This window comes from Protobothrops mucrosquamatus, unplaced genomic scaffold (genome assembly GCF_001527695.2).
Source record: "Protobothrops mucrosquamatus isolate PMUCROS unplaced genomic scaffold, P.Mucros_1.0 scaffold231, whole genome shotgun sequence".
NCBI classification, from domain to species: domain Eukaryota; kingdom Metazoa; phylum Chordata; class Lepidosauria; order Squamata; family Viperidae; genus Protobothrops; species Protobothrops mucrosquamatus.
The window spans coordinates 85692-107403 of record NW_015386582.1 but is presented as its reverse complement, the minus strand read 5'-3'; the positions used below and the strand labels follow the sequence as shown (position 1 = coordinate 107403).

The 21712-nt window shown below is 41.7% G+C and overlaps 1 protein-coding gene across 1 annotated transcript; it reads right to left on the bottom strand.

Annotated features, from left to right (window-relative positions):
* Positions 1-1566: 1566 nt before the first annotated feature.
* Positions 1567-14230, bottom strand: JDP2 (Jun dimerization protein 2). The gene is made up of 4 exons (XM_015814241.2): positions 14220-14230; positions 6246-6469; positions 2976-3080; positions 1567-2734 (listed from the first exon to the last, which is right to left on the bottom strand). The coding sequence occupies exons 2-4, from the start codon at positions 6444-6446 to the stop codon at positions 2549-2551; spliced, it is 492 nt and encodes a 163-aa protein (XP_015669727.1). The 5' UTR covers positions 6447-6469; positions 14220-14230; the 3' UTR covers positions 1567-2548.
* Positions 14231-21712: the final 7482 nt, after the last annotated feature.

Genomic DNA, 21712 nt, shown 5'->3' with positions numbered 1-21712 from the left:
CAAGAATTCCTATTCAACTCACTTAAATTGCACTTCAACTGGAATTAAGGATAATTTCTTATTGCAGTGACATACACTGTACAATGTGTAGACAGACATAAGGAAAGATTTAGGTTTTACACATACTGTATTTCTACAATAGTAAAGGGCTAAAGACTTGGAGGAGAGGCAGTATAGAGTAGATTTCCTCAAATCATTGCTCCCTGAATGCATAGTACTTCAACTTCCATAATCCTGACTCATAGTAGGAATTATAAGTATTAAAGTCTAACCTGTTCAAAAGGCATCACTTTGGAGAAGGCTGGCATAGAGTTTTATTCATATTAACGCATCTCATTTATCATCAAAGGTGTTTCTCTTCACCCCAGGAATTAAAGCAGCTGATGCCAAGAGTTGAATTTCCATTATTGTTGTTTTGTTAGGATAAAGATGAGGAACTGGTTGGCCTTCAATTTCCAATCAGTCTAACAAATGACCGGATTTGCAGTAAGATAATATCTGAACAGTCACAGACTTTCTAGCCGTGAAAGAACCTCCAAATAGCCCTATTATGCAAAACCATGGGTTTATATGACACATGCTCTAGATTATTAATTCCAGAAAAATGAATAGCCTTGTATACTTGAAAGAGAACTGATACACTTTTGATAGAATAGGCACCACTTTGAGTGCAGGAATGTTATCCTTAGAAATGCAAGGAGTGAGATGAGTTTAAAAACAGAACATGATCTGCAATAAATTAAACTGTACATGTGTGCGTGGTTGGACTGACAGACATGCATGCACACGAACATATATGTAATGGTCTGTGGGTAGGTAAATAGATGGGTTTTAGTCTTCCCTGGTTTTGTCAGACTGAACTATTTTCATTTTCAAATGCTTAGACAGCTGCTTAGAGGAGTCCACATTGTTGAACATAGATAGAACTACGGTATCACAATCTAACAGATTACAAAGGTCAGAGTATTTGTTTACCTATGGAATTGTTTTCAATTGGCTAACAGTAGGTCTATTGAGTTCATCACCTTTTGAAGACCTATACAGCTAATATATATATATATTAATGAATCAGTTGGAAAGCTTTTGCATCAGCCATATTTACTGCTTCCATATTCTGAATCTATTACTCAATAGGACATATGCATTCAAATTTTCAAAAAGATACCTTGTTTAAATCCTTCTATTCTCTGATTCACTGAAACATGCAATTTGACCAGAGTGCCTAAACATTTGCATGCAATTTTGTGCAAAATAGTTATCTTGACACTTCATAATTATCTTAACCCGAGTTGTGAGATATCACCAACAGCCAATTATTCAAATTAAATATAGTTTTCAAATTAAATTCTGGTTTTTTAAATATATATTCTGACAGGTGATCATATAAAATTTAGACACAAACGCGCAAGGTATCATGGATGAGACTGGTGAAATTAAAGATGTGGTGGCCTGAATTTTGGCTGCTAAAGTATTTTAAAACATTTTTTTCAATAGTTCTGAAAAAGTAGGTCAAAAACATACTCAATCAGCACATCAGAACACAAAATGAAGCACAGGAGATAGGAGGGTAAGTAAAAGTTAACATTTACTGATACAGGACTGAATATTATGAAGGACGTACATGGATGGACATGGCAGTGGAGCCAGACTAAAGGCACAGGACCCTTTCCCAGCATGCCGAGGGAAAGGACCCGGACACCACCAAACAAATAACACAATGGAGATAACTGCGGCATATATATTTGTAACAAAGACCATAATAACATACATTTCTATTGGATCACATCAAGTGATTATATAAATCCGTATAGAGACTGTATAAAACTTTTATAAAAAAATATTTAAAAACTGTAAAAATGTGCATTTTAAAAGCATGGCCTCTGGACAGCTGGGCTGTAAACATTATACTGAGGGTGTGCTTGTGGGGGCGCCTGCGCCACAGTGCCACAGACAGGCCCAACAATGAGGCAGGACTTGTGTCAAGTGTTTGCCATTCTTGGTTTCTGGTTTAGTTCTGGAGAGAAACAGAAAGGAAGAGAGGGAGAGACAGAGAGAGAGAGAGGGAGGGGGAGAGAGGGAGAGGACGACAGGTCCTAAATGGGGAGGATACAAGAACTAATGTCTGCCCAGTTTTGCCTGTTGATGGCTTCCACCTGGTCCCTATTAACTCTCAACCAATCGCTGTGAGGAGTAGCGAGAACCATAATGCTATCTCCCAGTGTCCCAAAATGTTCCGGGCTTGGAATGCAGGCCTGTAATGGGTCGCTTAACGATATTCCGCAAGTTGAAGTACTGCAGGGACAACCAGGAAAGCCTTCAGAATGGCTCCACATCCACTCAAGTTGACCTCTTAGTGGCAAGGGAAGCTTCCCACTTCAGTGTTCCACTGATCCTTCTTCTCTTCCTTTATTTGGAATGTGCAATCCTTAAGGAAGCTCATTAGTCCCGACTGCACTAATCTTAACAGTGCACAGTTCGTCATACAGTAATTAGATGAGAGACTCTCAGAGACCCTGTTTGTGCAACTCCTTGCCCACCATGCATTCTTTCATTTCTTCTCAAGCTGTTCCAGCAGTGGATTGGCCTCATTCTCTGGTGTTTTCACACTATCTGTCCGAACAATGCAGGTGGGACGGTGGCGATTCAGCATCAAGATCAGCTGCTGCCTCTCCTGCTTTAGCTCTTCTATCTGTGCCTTCAGCTCAGCATTCATGAGTTCCAGGCGTTCAGATTCCTATGCAAAATCAGAGAAATGTGGAGGTGAAGTTTTCAATTTCTCAATTATACTGTAGGAGGAAGCCACTGCCTCATCCAACATCCAAAACAAACAGACACTTCTCTATTCACAGCTAGATTGCTCTACATTGTGAAGCACGGATGGAGAAGAATAACACAGGAGCTTCCAGAAAAGCAGGATTTTCTTCAGATGTTTCATTCACTTTATAACAGTAGAAGGAACAAGGGGTCACACTCACCCGCTGCAGGAATTCAGTTCTCTCCTTCTTCTTGTTCCGACATCGAGCAGCTGCTACTTTGTTCTTCTCTCTGCGTCTTTTTCTCCTTTCCTCTTCCTCATCTAGCTAAAAGAGAAAAACGCAAGTGCAATAAGACAACTGAACAAAGACAAGGAATCATGTGATGCTAACTACATCTCATACACCCCAGCGCATGATGCTTTCTTCCACAAAACATTTAATCCTTAAGCTGCCATAGAGACATGGATTGAAACACTCAAAGCTATATTCTGCTTTTCTGTCTGTGGGCTTTTTAACAAGCCCACAAACAGATTCGCATGTCCTGATGACACTGATGTGGAATAGATGCCTACATCTTAAGAGGGAGAGTGGGAATGCATGCCACTAATTATTCATCAGTCAATTAGCACCTTCAAAATATTCTTCTCCCTGCCCATGCATAAGCACAAGGAGATTCAGGACAGCATATCATTATGCCAGTGGACCATTTATCACCAGTGAGGCCTGGATGACATTTTATATCACTACTGAATAAAGCTTCAGCAAAGAAGTCATCTAAACATTTTCTCCTGGGAATCTCATTGTAAAGGATTCTGAAAGATTTAAATTATTTGGGTGACCTTCAGCCAGTATCTGCAGCACTCCTGTTAAAATGTCCCTGGAATGCAATGCTGAAATCAACCCTGTTTAAACGGTATAATCCCATCTTGAATTCAGTGCATAGAATGTAGTGACCAGCAACTTCACTCCTCAAGACAAAGTATGAAACCTTTGCTTACACTGCATTCTGTAGTTACACCTCATATGGCTAGACCAGACATGTCAAACACAAGGCCTGGGGGCCGGATGTGGCCCGCGAAGTGGTTTCATGTGGCCCGCGAAGCCATCCTGGAAACAGTGAGGGAACGGCCCCCGCTGTCTTGGCCCTGGCCAGCCGGGAGCCAATGTACAATTTTGTGGTGGCCATCTATGCTGAAACGCATTCAGTCTTAGACAAGGCCGTCTAAAAACACCGAGGAACCAGCCCATGCTGTGTTGACCCCGCCCCCTGGGTGCATGTTGGGGAGGTGTCACCCTTTGTGAGGAATGAAGAAATGGACCATGCCTTGGTGCTTGCCCCGATTCCACCCCCTTCTGCCAGAGACCCTCAGATCTGTCCCACTCCTGCCCAGGCCCCCACAGGCACCTTTGACGCGAACGATGTAGAGCTGGCCATGCCCACCCAGTAGGCCACACCCACTCCATCCACGCCCACCCAGTAGGCTGCACCCCCCCTGGCCACACCCCCCCCCGAGGGCAACCGCAATGCTGATGCAGCCCTCAATGAAATTGAGTTTGACACCCCTGGGCTAGACTCTCCATTGTTGCCATTTGTTCTTCCTTCAAATCTGCATTACTATATATTCCAACATTTAGCATTGAATATTCACTTCCTTGTACAATAACCTTACCTCTATAAATTATTACATTATTAGACCTTTCTTCCCAAATCAATCAGACTTGTTTATGTAGAAGTAAATATTTAGAAATGTGAAGATCAGTTTTTTCAAATGTCAACATTATTTTAAAACCACATGTTCTCTTTTTACAAGACACGCACAGACGTCAGCTTTTCTGAGGTTAATGGAGTAAATGTATTCTTACAAATATAAAAAAGGTATAACTATATAAACGTAACCCATTTCTCAGTTCCAGAAAGGAGGATCAACTTTACTTTTTTTCATTATAATCCTGGTTGTGTGAGAAAAAAAAGACACCTTCCAGGCCGCTTTGTATGAACTTTGTACCAACTAACCAAGTTCTTTAATACAATAACTATTTATACATAGGTTTATTCATTCATTCAATTTATATGGCTGCCACTTGATGTGTGATTCAGAGTAGCCAACATCCAGTTAATAGCAACAATTAACAAAACAAATTTAAAAGCCCATCATATCCAAGGTGCACGCTCTCTCTCATGCGTTTGCATCCATATATACCCTAAAAACAGGCTTCCCTAATGTTCTGGTCTGGTGTCCATGGAAAAGCCAAGTCTTTAGTGCCTTGTGAAAGGCCAGAAGAACGATGGCTTTATGGATCTAAGACAGTGGTTCTCAACCTTTTTAATGCCGTGACCCCCAACCGGTCATAAGTCGAGGACTAAACCGGTCGTAAGTCGAGGACTAAACCGGTCGTAAGTCGAGGACTAAACCGGTCGTAAGTTGAGGACTACCCAACCGGTCGTAAGTCGAGGACTTTCCCTGCCCGGGAGCGCCGCGCATGCGTGGTTCCGCCCCCTGCGCCGGCCGAGGCATAGCTGGCAAGCGGCAGAGACGGAGCAGGCCGACCACCAGCTGGCCCATCTCAAGGGAGGTAAGGCACCCGCCGGAAAAGGGGGAAAAAATGGTGGACAGCCTTGCTTGGCCACCCCCATGAAATGGTCGATCGACCCCAAATGGGGTCGCGACCCATAGGTTGAGAACCACTGATCTAAGAGATGCCACTATTCCACAGAACCACTGTTTCTGTTATTTTGGGTACTTATTTTGAAATTATGAAGTGCATACGTTATTATCCAACAATGTGAAAATGCTAAATACTACATTGTGCTACTTTCTCACAGTTATTACCCTGCCAGTATTATCAGTTGAGCCTTCACAAGCCTTCACAAGCAAGTACCCTCCAAATGTGTTAATCACTTTTTCCATTATGCAGTTCCATTATTCTCCTTTACCCTAAGCCAGCCTTCTCTTTCCTGGTATCCATATTAGCATGGGTTATGCTCAGAGAAGAGTTCAAACTTTTCTTTCCTTACCATACCCATGAGGAGACTAGTAAAATGCCTTGAACTGAACAGCGCTTAACAACATGACTAAATTTATTTTTCAAACTATCCTTAGTATTTCATAAGATCCTGGGTGACTAATACTAACTTCATTTTCAAAAAAATTTTCTTGCCTAATTTAGAAATCTAAAAAAAAAAAAAACCTAATAAAAACCAGAAATCCCCGTGAGCTCATTACCTTTAAGGAATAGGTCACTTAAAGCAGTGGTACATTTTTTTCAGGCTCACATGGAAGACTAGAAATAATTGGGCTGCTTTCAAGAACAGAAGAAAAGGTACAGACCTCGGCCGAATCACCTTTCCAAATATTTTTCAAAGCATGCACGCGCATAAGCAGAGAAAGCCTGTAGGTTTATGAACAAAAGGAATGAATCGTTATTGTTTTTGAACCCTGGTTGACAGATACGGGTGACACTTTGACCCAGTTTTATTTTAGAACCTACCTCACTTTTCATTGGCTGAGGCCTCTTGCCCAGTTTCACCTCCAGGAAATGTAGTGGTGAGATCATGGCCCCAATGCTGCGAATGTCAGCATACTTCAGCTCCTCTGCTGTCAAGGTAGTACCAGGTAACCCTGCCAAAGGGCCAAGGCCAGGCAGAGCGCCAGCTGTTAAGGATGGGTCTGGAATCTGCCCTGGCATCATAGCAAGATACACAATTCCACACCCTAGAGAAAAGAAGGAGAAGCTAACCATCATTTGCCATAGAAAGCTAAGCAGGGAGAATACAAAGAGTATTAGGAAGAAGCATTATAATTGGCTATTTTCTGTGAAACTCTCTCCCCCCCCCCCGCCGCCTTTCTTTCCATCTCTCTTTGTCTCTTTCTCTCTCTTTCTGTCTCTCTCTCTCTCCCTCCCTCCTCCACCTCACATACCCAGCTATGGAAATTGATAAATAAAAAACATACATTAAGTTTTAAAGCAGACTTTCATGCCATGTATTTAAAATATTTCAGTCTAGGACATTGCACAAAAACCTTTGGAGAAAGCTATCTTAATGAATATGAACTATTATTAAGAAATCCCATCACAGATCATAACCAATCAGCTTTCAAACAGTTAAACAAAGAAAATAAAATACAAAAGGCTGTGGGGGGGGGGATTAAGCATAGCTAGATAACTGAACATTGTACCTTTTTTGTGTCTATAAGCATGTGCTAAGTTGAAAGGAGGAATTAATAATTGCTATGCTAAGAGGAACCAAACCAACTCTGTGGATGAATGCTTTAACAAACAAGAGCAATGATTAGCTAATTCAGCAAGGGATCTGTTCAATGTATTTATAAACTCAAGGAGGAAGGCAGGATTACAAAAGGAAGTTAACAAATTGCACAGATTATTTAAGAATAGGAATTATGTAGTCTCTCCAGATGCAACCTCAAAAGCATTGATCAACTTTTGTACTGCCTACAAAAATGTTCCTTTGGAAAGTACTACTATTTAAAATCCTTTCCCATATCTGGTTTTGGGTTGTGCTAGTTGCAGCCAGTTATTTAAAGTTAGGAAAAAAACTTCATAAAGGATCACCTTGATTTTATCTGTTGAAAAATTCATATTGTTCAGCACAATGATTTTGGAAAGACTAAGCGATAAGAAAAGAGTATAGAATTACACAGAGATCGATCACTCTATTTGAGTAAAAAATAATGAAAGAATCACCCCCTAAAAGACTGGAACAGTTAACTGGAAAAAAAAAAGCAAACCAGAGTCCTATACTATTTTTGCTCCTTCCCTACCCATCAATAGTCCTGGACTGGACAGCATGATGGAAGCACGCTTCCCCTCTACCTATTGGCCAAGTTGGGGACGAAGGACCACTGAAAATGCACCTCTCTCTCCTCTCTGAAAACCTGTGTGGAAGAGAAAGGTCTCATGTATTGTGGAGGGAGGAAAAGCTACAGAGAGCTTGTTTCTGCCCATCCTGCCAAACCTATAACACAGTGGTTCTCAACTTGTGGGTCGGGACCCCATTTGGGGTCGATTGACCATTTCATGGGGGTCGCCAAGCAAGGCTGTCCGCCATTTTTTTTGTCTGCCATTTTTTCCCCCTTTTCCGGCGGGTACCTTACCTCCCTTGGGCTGGGCCTACTGGTGGTCGGCCTGCTCCGTCTCTGCCACTTGCCAGCTACGCCTCGGCCGGCGCAGGGGGCGGAACCACGCATGCGTGGCGCTCCCGGGCAGGGAAAGTCCTCGACTTACGACCGGTTGGGTAGTCCTCGACTTACGACCGGTTTAGTCCTCGACTTACGACCGGTTGGGGTCACGGCATTAAAAAGGTTGAGAACCACTGCTATAACACATCCTGCCAGAACTATCACTCAGCTGCTGCTCTTAAAATGCAAAATGTGAAGGAGGTGTGTGGGGGAAATGGCACTGCTTTGTATTCGTGTGTATGTGCAAGGAGCAAGGTATGTATGTGCAAGTTTTGTTGTTTCTGACAGATTTGGTAACCTTTGGAAATCATTCGTTTGACAGGTAGTTATAAATGTTCATTTGACTGAAGGGTAATCATAAGCAGTTGTGTTAAATAAAATAAATAAAATTTAAAAATGGATCACTGCTAGACAGAAAGCTTTACTTTTTCAGAATTCATGTGATTAAAAATGACACTAATGCTATAAGCCTGAATGACAGTTGAGAAAGAGAAGGGAGGGCTATGTATTATCACATTAATAATACCCTTGAATATTTATCTAGGGAAAAGAACATTTGGCTTTTGCAAGGTCAAGAACACATTGGCTTCACACAACCCTCTAAACCATTATTTAGTAAATAAACTAGAACTAACTTTGCTTACAAACCTTAACAGCTGCATTTATGCAATATGCTAAGCTAGAAAGAATAATTATGGGTAGTATTAAGCAGGGCTTTTTTTCTCATAGAACGCCCAGAACGGAGTTCCGGCACCTTTTTTGGATGGAACCTTGTAGGGTAGGTAAGGCGGGTTGTATGATGTGTGTAAGTTCCGGCACCTTTTTTTTTTTTTTTTTTAGAAAAAAAGCACTGGTATTAAGTATGATTGCAAATATACATTATACCTAAAATAAATATGCACAATATTCCTGATAATACACAGCTGTCTTATGTCAGAGACGACTAAGTATTAGGTATTTTCTTTTAGTATGCATTTCTATTTAAGTGCAATACAAAACATATTTCTCCTACCTCCACAATTCTAGGGAGGAGGGGGGGTTGGTTGAGACATTAAGCGATTCAACCAAGATCATCCAGTGAATTTCCATGGCTGAAAGTGGTTTAGAATCTGGGTCTCCTCCCTGCCAGCCCAACACCTCACCCATTATATAACACCTGATCTTTCACTACTTTTCCACTAGACCAGTAGCTCTGTAGCATTTGAAACATCTTTTTCATATCACCTGCCATCTTAAGGGGAGATACTAAATTTGATAAAGGAGCATTTCAATGCAAAGTGTATGCTGTATTTTATCATGATCAATTCTCCTTCCCTAACCCCTTTCGCCTTAGAGCAGGGACAGGCCATCTTCCAGAGCAGCTCTAACCCCATTCAGCATTCTTAATCACAAGAGGCCACTGCAACTGTAATTTATAACAACTGGAGGGACTAAAGGAAGCCAAAATGCCTTATTTTAAATAAAATCAGCTACTATCATTAATCTAAATCTATCTTTTCCAATTCAGTGCCTTCTAGATATGTTAAATGAGCCTCCTATAATTGCTGGTCTAAGGTCACATGGACAGGGGTATAAATCAAGTTATAGTTCAACACAGATGGAACATATCAGGTCACAAGAGGTAGCCTAAAGTGTCAGCTTTTCTAGTGCAGTTACTTAGACTCAAGTTTGTGCACCCAGATATCATCTTCCATATTATTTTATGTGTCCCTTGCTTTTTATTGAGGTTCTCAAAGTGAAGCAATTAAACCTGCCAAACCACAAATAACTTGCCTAGGTAGAAAATTGCTCCTACTGCCCAAGTGACATAAAGGAGCTGGCATACATTTGAAGCACATTTAAAAATGCACTTTTTTCTACTTTTGATTTTCTTTTGTAAACCACCTTTTAAAATATTTTTGAGTTCTGGAGACTAATAAACATGTGGTATTAAAAAAAACTTTTGAAGAGTGGTTTAGAATGATAACCCACCTTGTCTTTTCTCTTCCTAAGTCAGTTCCTATTAGCTTCATCGTGATTTGGCTGAGGCTTCAATTCTGGATAACAGAATAAAAGAGTTGGAAGGGACCTTGGAGGTCTTCTAGACCAACCCCCTGCTCAAGTGAGAGACTCTATACGATTTCAGACAAATGGTTGTCCAGTCTCTTTTTGAAAGCCTCCAGTGTGGAGCACCCACAATTTCTGGAGGCAAGTAGTTCTATTGATCAATTGTTCTGTCGGGAAATTTCTCCTTAGTTCTAAGTTGGTTCTCTTCTAGGTTGGTTCTCTTCGTGATTAGTTTCCATTCATTGCTTCTTGTTCTACTTTCAGGTGCTTTGGAAAATAATGTTTTAATCTCCATTCATTATGTCTTTAATCTCCATATGTGTTTGAATAAAAAAGGCATATCTGAAAGCAAATACTTTTTATCTTTTTCTAATGTGCGTTACTTTTTAAAGGACAGCTATGCAAATATTCAAACTGACTGGAAGTAGAGTGTGGAATTATTCTGAAAATTATGAGGATAGAAAAATATTTTTCTTTTAATATTACATTTGTGTATTAAACAAGTGATTTTTTTTCTGATATATATTTTTTTCATATTCAGATGCTAAAGCTTATCAGGACAGAGCTCAAGATTCCAGATTTTTTCATTAAGTTAACCTAGGCCTAGTTCAGGGGTAGGCAACCTTGGCTCTTTTATGACTCGTGGACTTCAACTCCCAGAATTCAGGAATTCTGGGAATTGAAGTCCACGAGTCATAAAAGAGCCAAGGTTGCCTACCCCTGGCCTAGTTCAATCTGCTGCAACTTAATAGTGCTGATTGGTGATAATGAGATGGTGTAGTTTAGCCTACCTAAATTGGGGAAGCGTGACCCAATTAAATTATTTTAAGCAAGAGAGCCCTAAGAACATATTCCTGTCTCTACCTAGGCCTTCTTCATAAAACCGAAGACATAGTGGTTTGCTTTTTTTTACAGCTTAGCATGTTGTGTGAAACATGTTCCAGAACTGGATATTTATATAAATTGTACCTAGATCTATTAGGCAGATCACCACATTTTAACCTCAGTTATAATGTTGCCCATTCTTTCGCTTCTGCAACAAGAGAATCTCTTTGGTATTGATCTATGTTTCTAGAACAATAACTATAGAAATAAAGATCATATTTCAATGAGAAAGTCACTAGAATTCGTGACAGGGATGCAATATTCCCATGGCGTTTACTGCATAATGGCCAGAGGTTACAGCCGCATTTGTCTCTTAAATCCTCCAGAACAAGCCATGTAATCTCAAGACAGCCAGCTATCTGCTGCTCCTTGCAAGGAAGATGGATTTTGACTGCAAGTCCTACGTCCTGCTGACCCACCCACACAAATGGGCATTTTAAACTGTTAGGAACTGCACAAAAGAATTTGACATCCTAACAACTGGTCTCCCGAACGCCCCCACAAGTTTGCCGATTCCCAGCGGAGAACTCTGGCAAGAGCCTGCAGATTGCTTCCATGCAAGCAAGAAATAAGCTGAAAAATTCCTAGCCTGACTCAGTGAAGCATTTGTCTCTGCTTCGCTCTCCAAGCCCCACACATGCGCGTGCGCGCACACACATGCACATACACATACAGCGAGTGAGTTTGGCAGTCCTTGCGTTCCAGGGCTGGTAATACAAGCCATGGAGCAAGCTGCCAAGACAAGCAACAGAACGAGCCAGGCCCCATTTCATTGGCCACCATCAGTTGCATATGGCCCTGGAACCAGCCAAGTGAGTGTTCTCACCCACCTTGAGGGCATAGGAGACCCTGTGTTTTCAAGTACACCTCCGCAGGCCCTTCATTAAAAGAAAAAAGAAACATAATGTGGCTCTTGCTTGCTGTTTTTCCTCTCTCTCTTTTTCCTCTCAATTTCATCTGCAATCAACTCCAAAATAATTAAGGGCAGGGACTGGGGGAAAAAGAAAAGGGCCTTCTAGAGGGAAATGCAAAAAACCAGCTTTAGCTCCATTTCATGCTTGATTACTAAAGTGAACTTAGGATTTTTTTCTGCTGCGTAATTTGTTTCACAGGTTTCAGAGAGGTGGAAGAAGGAAGACCTTTTGAGAAATGGCAGACATGAAGTATCCACCTTCTTCTGAATAAAACAGATCAGGTGGATGTGAGGTTTGCTTAAGCTTTAGTCAAAAAGATTACTATAGCCTGCACAATCACATTGTGCAAACTAAAGAAATGAACAAGCAGACTGGCAAAAAGCAGCATTATTCCATTACTCTCTTTGCCAGTCTAAACAGAGAGAGAAGTTCTGAATCCTAGTTAGTAACAAGATATTTTTCAAAGGGATTAAGACAGCATTCTGTGCATTTGTGGATCTGGAGCCTACAGTGCTGTATACTCAGTAAAACTGTCCTGTGGGGGAAAAAAACACAGAACAATAACAAAAAAGGTCATCAATCTTCCAGAAAGTAAGTGTTTCCCAAGAAAGCACCCAGTTTATAACAATAGGCAAAAGATATGCAAAGAAAGCAACACACTGAAAATATGTGTCCCAGGAAGATGCTTTCTTCAAGCCTTCATGCTCTTTGTTTTCAATCAGTAAAATAAAATCTGCATGTCCTCCTTAACACGCAAGAAAAGGTGTGGCTAAACTATCAGGCACGCCCAAACCAAAGCTATGGAACTTGCAAGCTTCAAATCACTTTTCCTAGCTCCTCCAGGCAAGGCCTAGCCCAGTTTAAGTAACACTTCTACATCCACAACTTTTACCCCATTATAGTAGCATAACTAAAAACCAGTAGAGATTGCCCCATCCAGAAGCAGCAAACTCATTCATAAAAGCCCTAGACACATGGATGGATGGGGAAATATATCCTCTGGATTAATGAAAGAAAACCTATGGCTGAAGCAGTGACAACACAGGAACATTATTAACAAGAAAATCACAAGGAAGGGGAGAGGGTAGTTAGCACAGAAGGCATAATGCTTACAGCAATTCTATATAACGCATAAGTAAACTGCAACTCTTTTGTTATTTGTTATCTATTGAGAGCACTCTGCAGCTCTTTTACTTATCTCTTTGGGAACACAAAAACCTTGCTGACATTTTCCTACCTGGAAAAGCCAGCCCACTATGCTGCAAAGTCCACCTTTATCATGAATTTCTTCCCTAATATCAAATAGAAGACAGGGCCTTCCCATCCTGTTTTCTTTGACTCTAGAAAAATGAGAGTGGATAGAAGAGGAGCCAAATAGGTGGCTAAAGAAAGAAAAGATTAGCTAAATGATAGGACATATAGGAAGGCAGAGAAAGAAAAGCAAACAGTGAAATAAAATGTCCAACGATGATGGACACAAAAAGAACCTTCCAGTGGGATGAAGAAAAAAAAAGTCCCTCTTTGGAACTGTTTATCCATAAAAAGTGAAATGAAAATGAAAATGTTCCAAATAAACAAAATGCTTGTAAAAGAAAATACAAAATTAAACTGGAATAACATTCTTTTCCTCCAAATATTACATCACTGCCTTGTTAGTAATTTACAACATTCCTAAACATGATGGCTGGATAGTGTACCTGCATTAAAGGGTCACCTCTGACCTGAGGGCACAGGCACCCACTTCCTCCTCCTTACAGTTTAATCTAATTACCCATATCAGTGCTTTGTTGCTGATGCCAAGAATCCTGCCTTGATGCAATTTGCTAGATTAGGAAAAGGAATTTAATTCAATCCTTTTCCAGCCCAGATTCCAAGCTATTATATTTGGGAAGTTGTGAATACCAAATAATGCCTAACGCAATCAGGGTTTTGAAAAGCTTCCAGGATATCCTGATACCTGACATTGATGTTCCGCATCGATTAATCCAAAATAAATAAATAGCAACGGAGCTTTCTCTTCCATCACTAAGTATCAGAACATTTTACACTTTCCCGCTCACCATAAAAATGTACTGGAATTTTGCACTGGGGGGGAAAAAGCCACTACGATATTTAGATACTCTGCGTGTCAGCAAGGCACTTAAGAGTCCTAAGCAGCAGCTAATGGGGGCTGGGGGGGGGGCGCAGCAGCTTCGACCCTAGGGAATGCGCCAACGGCCCAGGGCTAGCAGCCCCCAAAGAGGCTGAGGCTCCACGAACGTCGCTCCTCGGGGGGGGGGGGGAAGCACAGGCCCGAGCAGACGCCGAAAGTCCGATCCGACGATCGCAGCCTCGGCAGGCGAACCAGGAAGAAACCAGGCGCGGAGCTCCCGCAATACCAACCCGCCCTTCCGCCGCGCGCAATCCATTTCTATACCCACCGGAGGGACGGAAAAGGTGCCCCCGGGGCCCGGCTGCAGCGGGAGGCGAGTCGCACGCTCAGGTCCTCCAGCGCCGCCGCCGCTGCCGCCGCCCAGCTCCGGGAGCGGCTCTCGGCTTCTCTCCCCAGGCCCGCCGTGCCGAGCTCAGCCTGGTCCCGGGACCGATCTCTGCGGCCGCGGGCACGCCTGGGTAGCAGCAGCCCCGCCTTCGCCGCAAGTCGCTTCGCCCCTCTCGCAGGCTGTGTCGGACGGCTGGGTGGGTTGCATCAGCCCCTATTATATAGCAGCCCCTGAGCTGCGGGGAGGGGTCGGGAATGCGGAACCGGCCGGGCTGCCAGCTCCAGACGTCAAGGTGGGAGGAGAAGAGAGGACCGCAGGGGAGGAGATCGCAGCCGGCGTGGGGGAGGCGGGACTTTTCGCGGGCAGAGCACGGTGGCTCTCCCGCCCGTTCCCGCCAGGCGCCCCTCTCGGCCACTTTCAGCTCCCCCCACCCCAAGAGTCAAGTCCGGTCGGAATGGAAGCAGGAGCCCGAGCAAGTGCAGAATGCCAGCTTTAACATCGTCGCAATGAGAAGGCTTCCAGGTCAAAGGGCGTGACTTCCAAGCAGGCTCTAACCTCGCTCGGCACCTTCTCTTTCGGAAGGAAAGCTGCGAACTGGGCTGGGCGGTTTTTCCGGATGATAAAAATAGTTCCCTTTGGTTAGTGCGGGCCATTCGGCCAGCGAAGCAGAGCATCTGGTTCAGGACACTTTTGATTCGAAAGTTCACTTGATTCGAAAGTTCAGGGATACGTGCAGACTAAAAACTGACTATGAGAATTGGATTGGGGAGGGGGGATGAGAAAGTACCCTAAGTCAGTCATAAGGCTGTTAGCCGCCCTGAGTCCGGTGAGGAGAAGGGCGGGGTACAAATTAAATTATTATTATTATTATTATTATTATTATTATTATTATTATTATTATTATTATTATTATTATTATTATTATTATTATTATTATTATTATTATTATTATTAGCAGCAGCTCAGGAGCTCTGGTTGCATTCCTGAGCTATTGGCTACTCAAATCAATGTTCCTCCTGCATCTTAATTCTGTGGACATAATTCTGTGGACTCTTTATCTCCTTCCTCCTACTGGAAGGGTATTTTTCTCTCCTTACTTTCCTAAATTTCCAAGTATCATGTAAAAGTGTGGGAAAGGGCCAGTGATCCCACCAATAAATATGAGTGACAGGAAAAAAAATTGCATTGGATAATTTTAAGATAGACAATACTTTCTACGCAATTTGTATTCTTGAATCAATAAAGCACTTTCCACCCCCCAAAAAAATTTCACTACCTTAAGTGAAATTGGGAATGGGGTATTGCGTATACATCCACAAATCTCATCAAATTAAGTCTACCAAAGACAGAAAATCCCACAAGCAACTCACTCTCCCTGGTAGAAAACAAATTAAATAGAAAAATATTAATTGCCAGTGATTTGGACTTCACATCAAAAATCTCAAGACAACAGGCAGGCACCTCAGTCTGCTTAAAAAAATGGGGCTAACAGGTGATTAAGGCTGCATATTTCTACTTTTCATTTCTTAATGAAGAAAAAGTCCTTTTGAAGTTTCAACAACTTTAGTCTTATTACTGTAGTGTTTTCTGTAAAAGCACTTTAAAATACTTTTGGGGGGCTAGATTTCAATAACTGGCACAAGAAAAGCATGGGAAAATTCATTTTATTTTTGTATGGCATTTTCTGTTAGAGGGTAGTTTGCTACTTCAGATGGCTATTATCTACACACCAAAGGTTTGATACTGTGAAGTATACAAACCATCTCTAGTTAGTGCAGTCCCACTTGCTAAAAAAGAACTGCTTTTTTTCTACTCCCACCTAATGAAAACATATCCATGCCTAAGATGGCAATGTAAGGATGCACTAAGAAAATAGATCCTCCTCCACTTCTGCAGCATGCAAGTTACTCATGCTCTTCAGAGCACAATTAACTTGCATATTCCAGAGAAAAGGGCTGGAATCAAGTATGAATTTCCTATTTGGCGTTTGATCATGTATTAATGCAGTCAGGTGGGGGGGCAGGAGATCACAAATAGGTCTGAGTTTTGTGGGATTACCTTCATGAACAGATGTAGCAACATGCAACTGAATTTCCTCCAGATGTTTCAGACTGGTACTCCAATAATCTATTTTCCATTGGTTATGGTAATTGGTCTTGATCAGAGCTGGATTTCACAGGATGCATTTTTTCTGTATTTCACTTTCCTTTTCTTAATCCTTTACTGTACCTTTTCATGCATTGGTATAGGTTTAAGTATGCAAAAAAGAGATAAAATGTACACTGGGGGAAAGTTAGAATTTAAAAATAAAATTAAATACAGGAAAAGAATATATATAAGATCTCAATCTGTCTTTATTGTAAGATTTATCTTACTGCTGGACCCACTTTCAAAATGAATTGGGAGATATTACATTCATTTGTATATTCTACATATTGGCATAAATATTCTGCTTTCCTAGAGTATGTGTTCTGAAATTGTTTGTACAAGTGACACAATATGGAAGTGTCACATTACTCTTTTTCTAGTTGTTGTTTTGTTTTGTTTTTTTATTTCCCAGTATAGTTTACAATCCTGGGAATTCCAGGTCTTCTAACCAAAAATCAACATCTGGCTGCTGCTGCTGCTGCTGCTGCTGCTACCTGGACAATCTTGAAAAGCTACGTTGCTGCCACTTGGCCTTAGAAATGTAACAAGGCTGCAGAAAGAGGGATATGGCTTATGAAACTATGGGAGGGATATTAAATGGGAACACAAACTTCAGGGCAAAAAATCATATATATTTTAATTAAGCATGTGATTAAGTTACACAGAGCTGCTTTCTTCACACCAAAGGAACTGCACCTCAGTTCAACTCTACCTGAATACTATCAATATTACATTTCTCCACCATCAACTTTTCAAATAACTCCAGCTTAGTTAGACTTCCAGGATAAAAATAGCTAGGACAGTGATGGCAAACCTTTTAGAGACTGAGTGCCCAAACTGCAACCCAAAACCCACTTATGCATCGTCAAGTGCCGGGTGGTTGTGGCCCATTGGCTGGGTGTGGCCCATTGGCTGAGCGTGGCCGATTAGGGTGGGCGTGGCTGCGGTGGTAATGGCAGACTGGATTGGACTAAAAAGTTCAATCAATCAATTCCAACTTTGCAAGATATTTTTTTTTCCCTCGAGAAGTTGAAATTGACTTTTTTTTTTTTGCACACGGCGGTGGAGGCCTAAAGCAAAAAGGTTTTATAAAACCCAGCTGAAGGTCTAGGATTGGGGCAACGGCGCGCGTGCCCACAGAGAGGGCTCTGAGTGCCGCCTCTGGCACCCGTGCCATAGGTTCGCCACCACTGAGCTAGGAGTTCCAATAGATGCAACAGGAATATTCTGTAAAATATTCCCATTTTTTATTCTTTTGTGATTGTTATTAACAGTGCTTTTTTTCTCAAAAAAAAAAAAAGGTGCCGGAACTCACATACATCATACAACCCGCCTTGCCTATCCTACAAGGTTCCATGCAAAAAAGGTGCCGGAACTCCGTTCTGGGCATTCTATGACAAAAAAAGCCCTGGTTATTAACTATAATTTTATTTTGTTTGGACAACAAAAAAATTAGGATTGGAAGAAATTGCAATAGTATACGGAAAAGATAGGTACTTTATAGAACTTTAATGGAAATAATAGTAAGTTATTATTGAAGAAACATTTTTGAGAATACTGTAAGTAATTAAGACCTCTAGCCTATATTGGTATACACACACAATTTATTTATTGCAGAAAAAAGTTTTATCTTATGACTAAACCATGTGATTGTATAAATGAGTACTTCCTTAAACTTTGTCCTTCTCACTTGGTTTCTCTCAAACAATAATTATATTTCTGATCAGGCCCTAGCTTTCAGCTAGTAGAACAGTGTAGCCATTCTTCTACTGTTTCCCTGTTCTACTGCAGTTATCAACGTGTGTTTCTACAAATTGTAATTGTGGACACAGATTTCTAAATGGACATTGGTGTTTAAAAAGTCTGGAATCCAAGCATGCTTGTGACAAATCTAGGCAATGTCAGCTGCTAATTGGGAGATTTCTACTGCTAGTGGAAAAATGTTGACAAGAAGTCAAATGTGAATTACCAGTAGCATCACATGTGATTAGCTCTGCTTCATTCACAAATGGTTATCATATATCACTCTTATTTCTTATATGGTATGTTTATGTTTATATGAGACAATTATGCCACCCAAAATTTTCAGTCATAAGGAATCAAGGTAAAATTTGATTTATAGTGCCATCTAATTTGATCTGCCTCAGAGCAATTTTCCCATAGTTATTATGCACAGTATAAACTGTTCTCAACTCACTGATTTGAAATTATTGATAGCTGTTCCTTTTCTGAAACCAGTGATTGCTTCCTTATCCTAGACCAGGGGTAGGCAACCACGGCTCTTTTATGACTCATGGACTTCAATTCCCAGAATTCCTGAGCTAGCCAGGCTGGCTCAGGAATTCTGGGAGTTGAAGTCCATGAGTCATAAAAGAGCCGAGGTTGCCTACCCCTATCCTAGACCATCAAGATGAACATTTGTCTGTATTAAATATTCTTTACCGTGTGTTGCATAATCACCTAAAACAGTGGTGGCGAACCTATGGCATGGGTGCCAGAGGCGGCACTTGGAGCCCTCTCTGTGGGCACACGTGCCGTTGCCCCAGTCTTGCCTCCCCCTGTGACCCCCTCCTCACCAGCAGCCCTCCTGGAGAAGAGTCGCCCCCGAGCGTGGCCCACGCAGAGCAGTGCAGCCAAGGACATGGCAGCCAGGCAGCGTAGAGAAGACTCTGCCCTCATGTCCCATCATGCACAGTTGATGCTGCAGGGCGTGGGCAGAGGGCATGGCTGCCATGGCTCTGCTGGGTGATCTGTGGTGGGCCCTGGAGGCGGTGAGTGGCCCTGCGGGCAGGTAGGGTGGGGGCAGGGCAAGTTTTTGGGCACTCGGTCTCTAAAAGGTTCGCCATCACTGACCTAAAACCTCGATTTTGTTCAAATTTCTTCTGCAACCAGGCTCTCCCTGATTATATCTACCCATCCCATCAGGTCTGGAGAGAGGACTGTGGGTCCCGTCTGTTGAGGGGATCTCAGGAGGCAAGTCGTCTCTGCCATGGTACGAATCTTATGGAAAACTCTCCTCCCTCCAAGTGAGGTTAGCTCCATCCCAGTTAATATTCTGGAAGTCCTCAAGACCTGGCTTTGTCATCAGGCCTGGGGGTCCCAGGGACTGGTGAGGTCTTGAGGTGGCTCTGTTACCATGGTTAATATTCTTTCTCTTGTGCTTGGGGTGTGTGTCACATTTTAATAATGGCTATTTTTATTTATTGTTTTAATGAATTGTTGTACACCACCCAGTGTCACTTTTTATGAGATGGGCAGCCATATAAATTTGAGATGTGTGTGGGTCAAAATTGAGAATAATATAGTGCAGTGGTGGCGAACCTATGGCACGGGTGCCAGAGGTGGCACTCAGAGCCCTCTCTGTGGGCACGCGCGCCGTCGCCCCAGTCCTAGGCCTTCAGCTGGGTTTTATAAAACCTTTTCGCTTTAGGCCCCCGCCGCCGTGTACAAAAAAAAAGATTCAATCAATCAGTCAATTTCAACTTCTCGCGGAAAAAAAAAGATCTTGCAAAGTTGGAATTGAATGATTGAACTTTTTGGTCCCACCCAGTCTGCTATTACACCACAGCCACGCCCACCCAATGCGCCACACCCACCCAATGAGCCACACCCAACCGACACCTGACGACGCATAAGTGGGTTTTGGGTTGCAGTTTGGGCACTCGGTCTCTAAAAGGTTCGCCATCACTGATATAGTGTCTGTATATAGGAGCAGCCTACTTTTTAGCTGAAATGTTAGTACCAGAGCCAGCCCCTTAGATCCTCCTGTATGGTCTCTGTTGATGAAAGTAAGAGCTATATTTGCCCACAAAAAAAATAAGATCTACGGATCTTGTTTGAATGGCTGAGAGTAATGAGGGAGAAGACATTTTTTTAAAAAAATAAATAAATCCCAGTTCACCTTTTCTAAATAGTGGTGAAAGAACACTGGATTTTTAGCAACTAATGTGGCTTGAGAAAAATATACATGCACAAATATAAAGCATAAATGTAAAACCACAACGCTTCCGTGTATCACTTCAAGCTACCAACCTCACTAGTAACAAGTCTTCCAAGTTCTTAGGGAGGAGCCTTTCTTATTGCTTAGTGGCTGGCTTGCTTATGTAATGACTTATTTATTAGCTTTATATCCACCATTACCCACAGACTCTCAGCAGTTAACCATTGCTTTTCAACTTTTTTTCCCCCCCACTGGAAAAGCCAAAGATTCAGATGCTACAGAACTCTCCCCAAGCTCTGACTTTGCCTTCATTTTATTTGTATATCAAATTTACACAGCTACCCATTTTCACATTATCTTCATTGCCTCCTTGCAAAGAGTGTCAGAAACACTAGTGGCTGAAAATAAAATTTCATAGTTGTGTGGGTGGATGAAGACTCTTGATTGACATCTTAGTCTATTCTAAGAGCAACCCATTGATTACAGTCACGTGTACTAACTCTTTCAAAGTAGCTAAACTTACAATCATTCTAATTCATCTTTCCTGTTAATTTAAATACCCGTTATCATTCTTTCATAACAGTGCAAAAGTGTTAATATGTTTACATTTATTGCTTTTTTTAAAAAAAAAATCACTTAGGCCAGGGGTGTCAAACTGCCGGCCTGCGGGCCAGATGCGTCATGCCAAAACCACACCTACCCCATTGATGGCAATGGAGAAAAAGTTGCGATACGTTGCGACACGTCACGTGACGTTGCGAGTTTGACACCCCTGACTTAGGCTATGCTTTTGGAAATCTTGGGAATTTCAACCCAATCTATCCAGAGGGCTTAGACTTGGCCAGTCTGCTTTAGGATTCCCCTGTGGTTGTTTCTAAAGGCTATTCTAGTACATTATCATAAGGTTTTTTTCACATTTGTTGTAGATCCTATAATATAAATTTCTTTTTTAAACCTGGTGAAGTTTGGGCCAAGAGTTCCTAGAGTATTAAATATTTTTCCAATATTTTCCAATATTTAATATCAAATAATATTATTTAGTATTGATTCTAGATTTACCGAACACAGCCATGGATGCATACCTTCTCAATACAAGAGTAGATCACTTTGCTCTCAGTTTTTTAAAAAGGGAAGTTTAAAAAGGATTCATATTGGGGCAGGTGTTCTACCATTAGGAATGGTGCACGTGATACTCTTTCAGCTTGCAGTTCCTGATTTAAGGAGATGGTGATCTTCAACCTGAATTATGGTAAATCTTTGTTATGAATTTGCAACTGAGATTTTATATTCTGTTTTGTGAAGCTAAATGAACCCAGCTAATAAAAAAAAAACTGTCTGAGTGTAT

Bases quoted from the DNA above. Each gene is read 5' to 3' on its own strand.
- JDP2 (XM_015814241.2), bottom strand. From the start codon at position 6,446: ATGATGCCAGGGCAGATTCCAGACCCATCCTTAACAGCTGGCGCTCTG. The intron at 3,081-6,245 runs GTAGGTTCTAAA...TTTCTCTTTTAG, and splicing joins CTCAGCCAATGAAAAGTGAG to CTAGATGAGGAAGAGGAAAG. The intron at 2,735-2,975 runs GTGAGTGTGACC...GATTTTGCATAG, and splicing joins GAACTGAATTCCTGCAGCGG to GAATCTGAACGCCTGGAACT.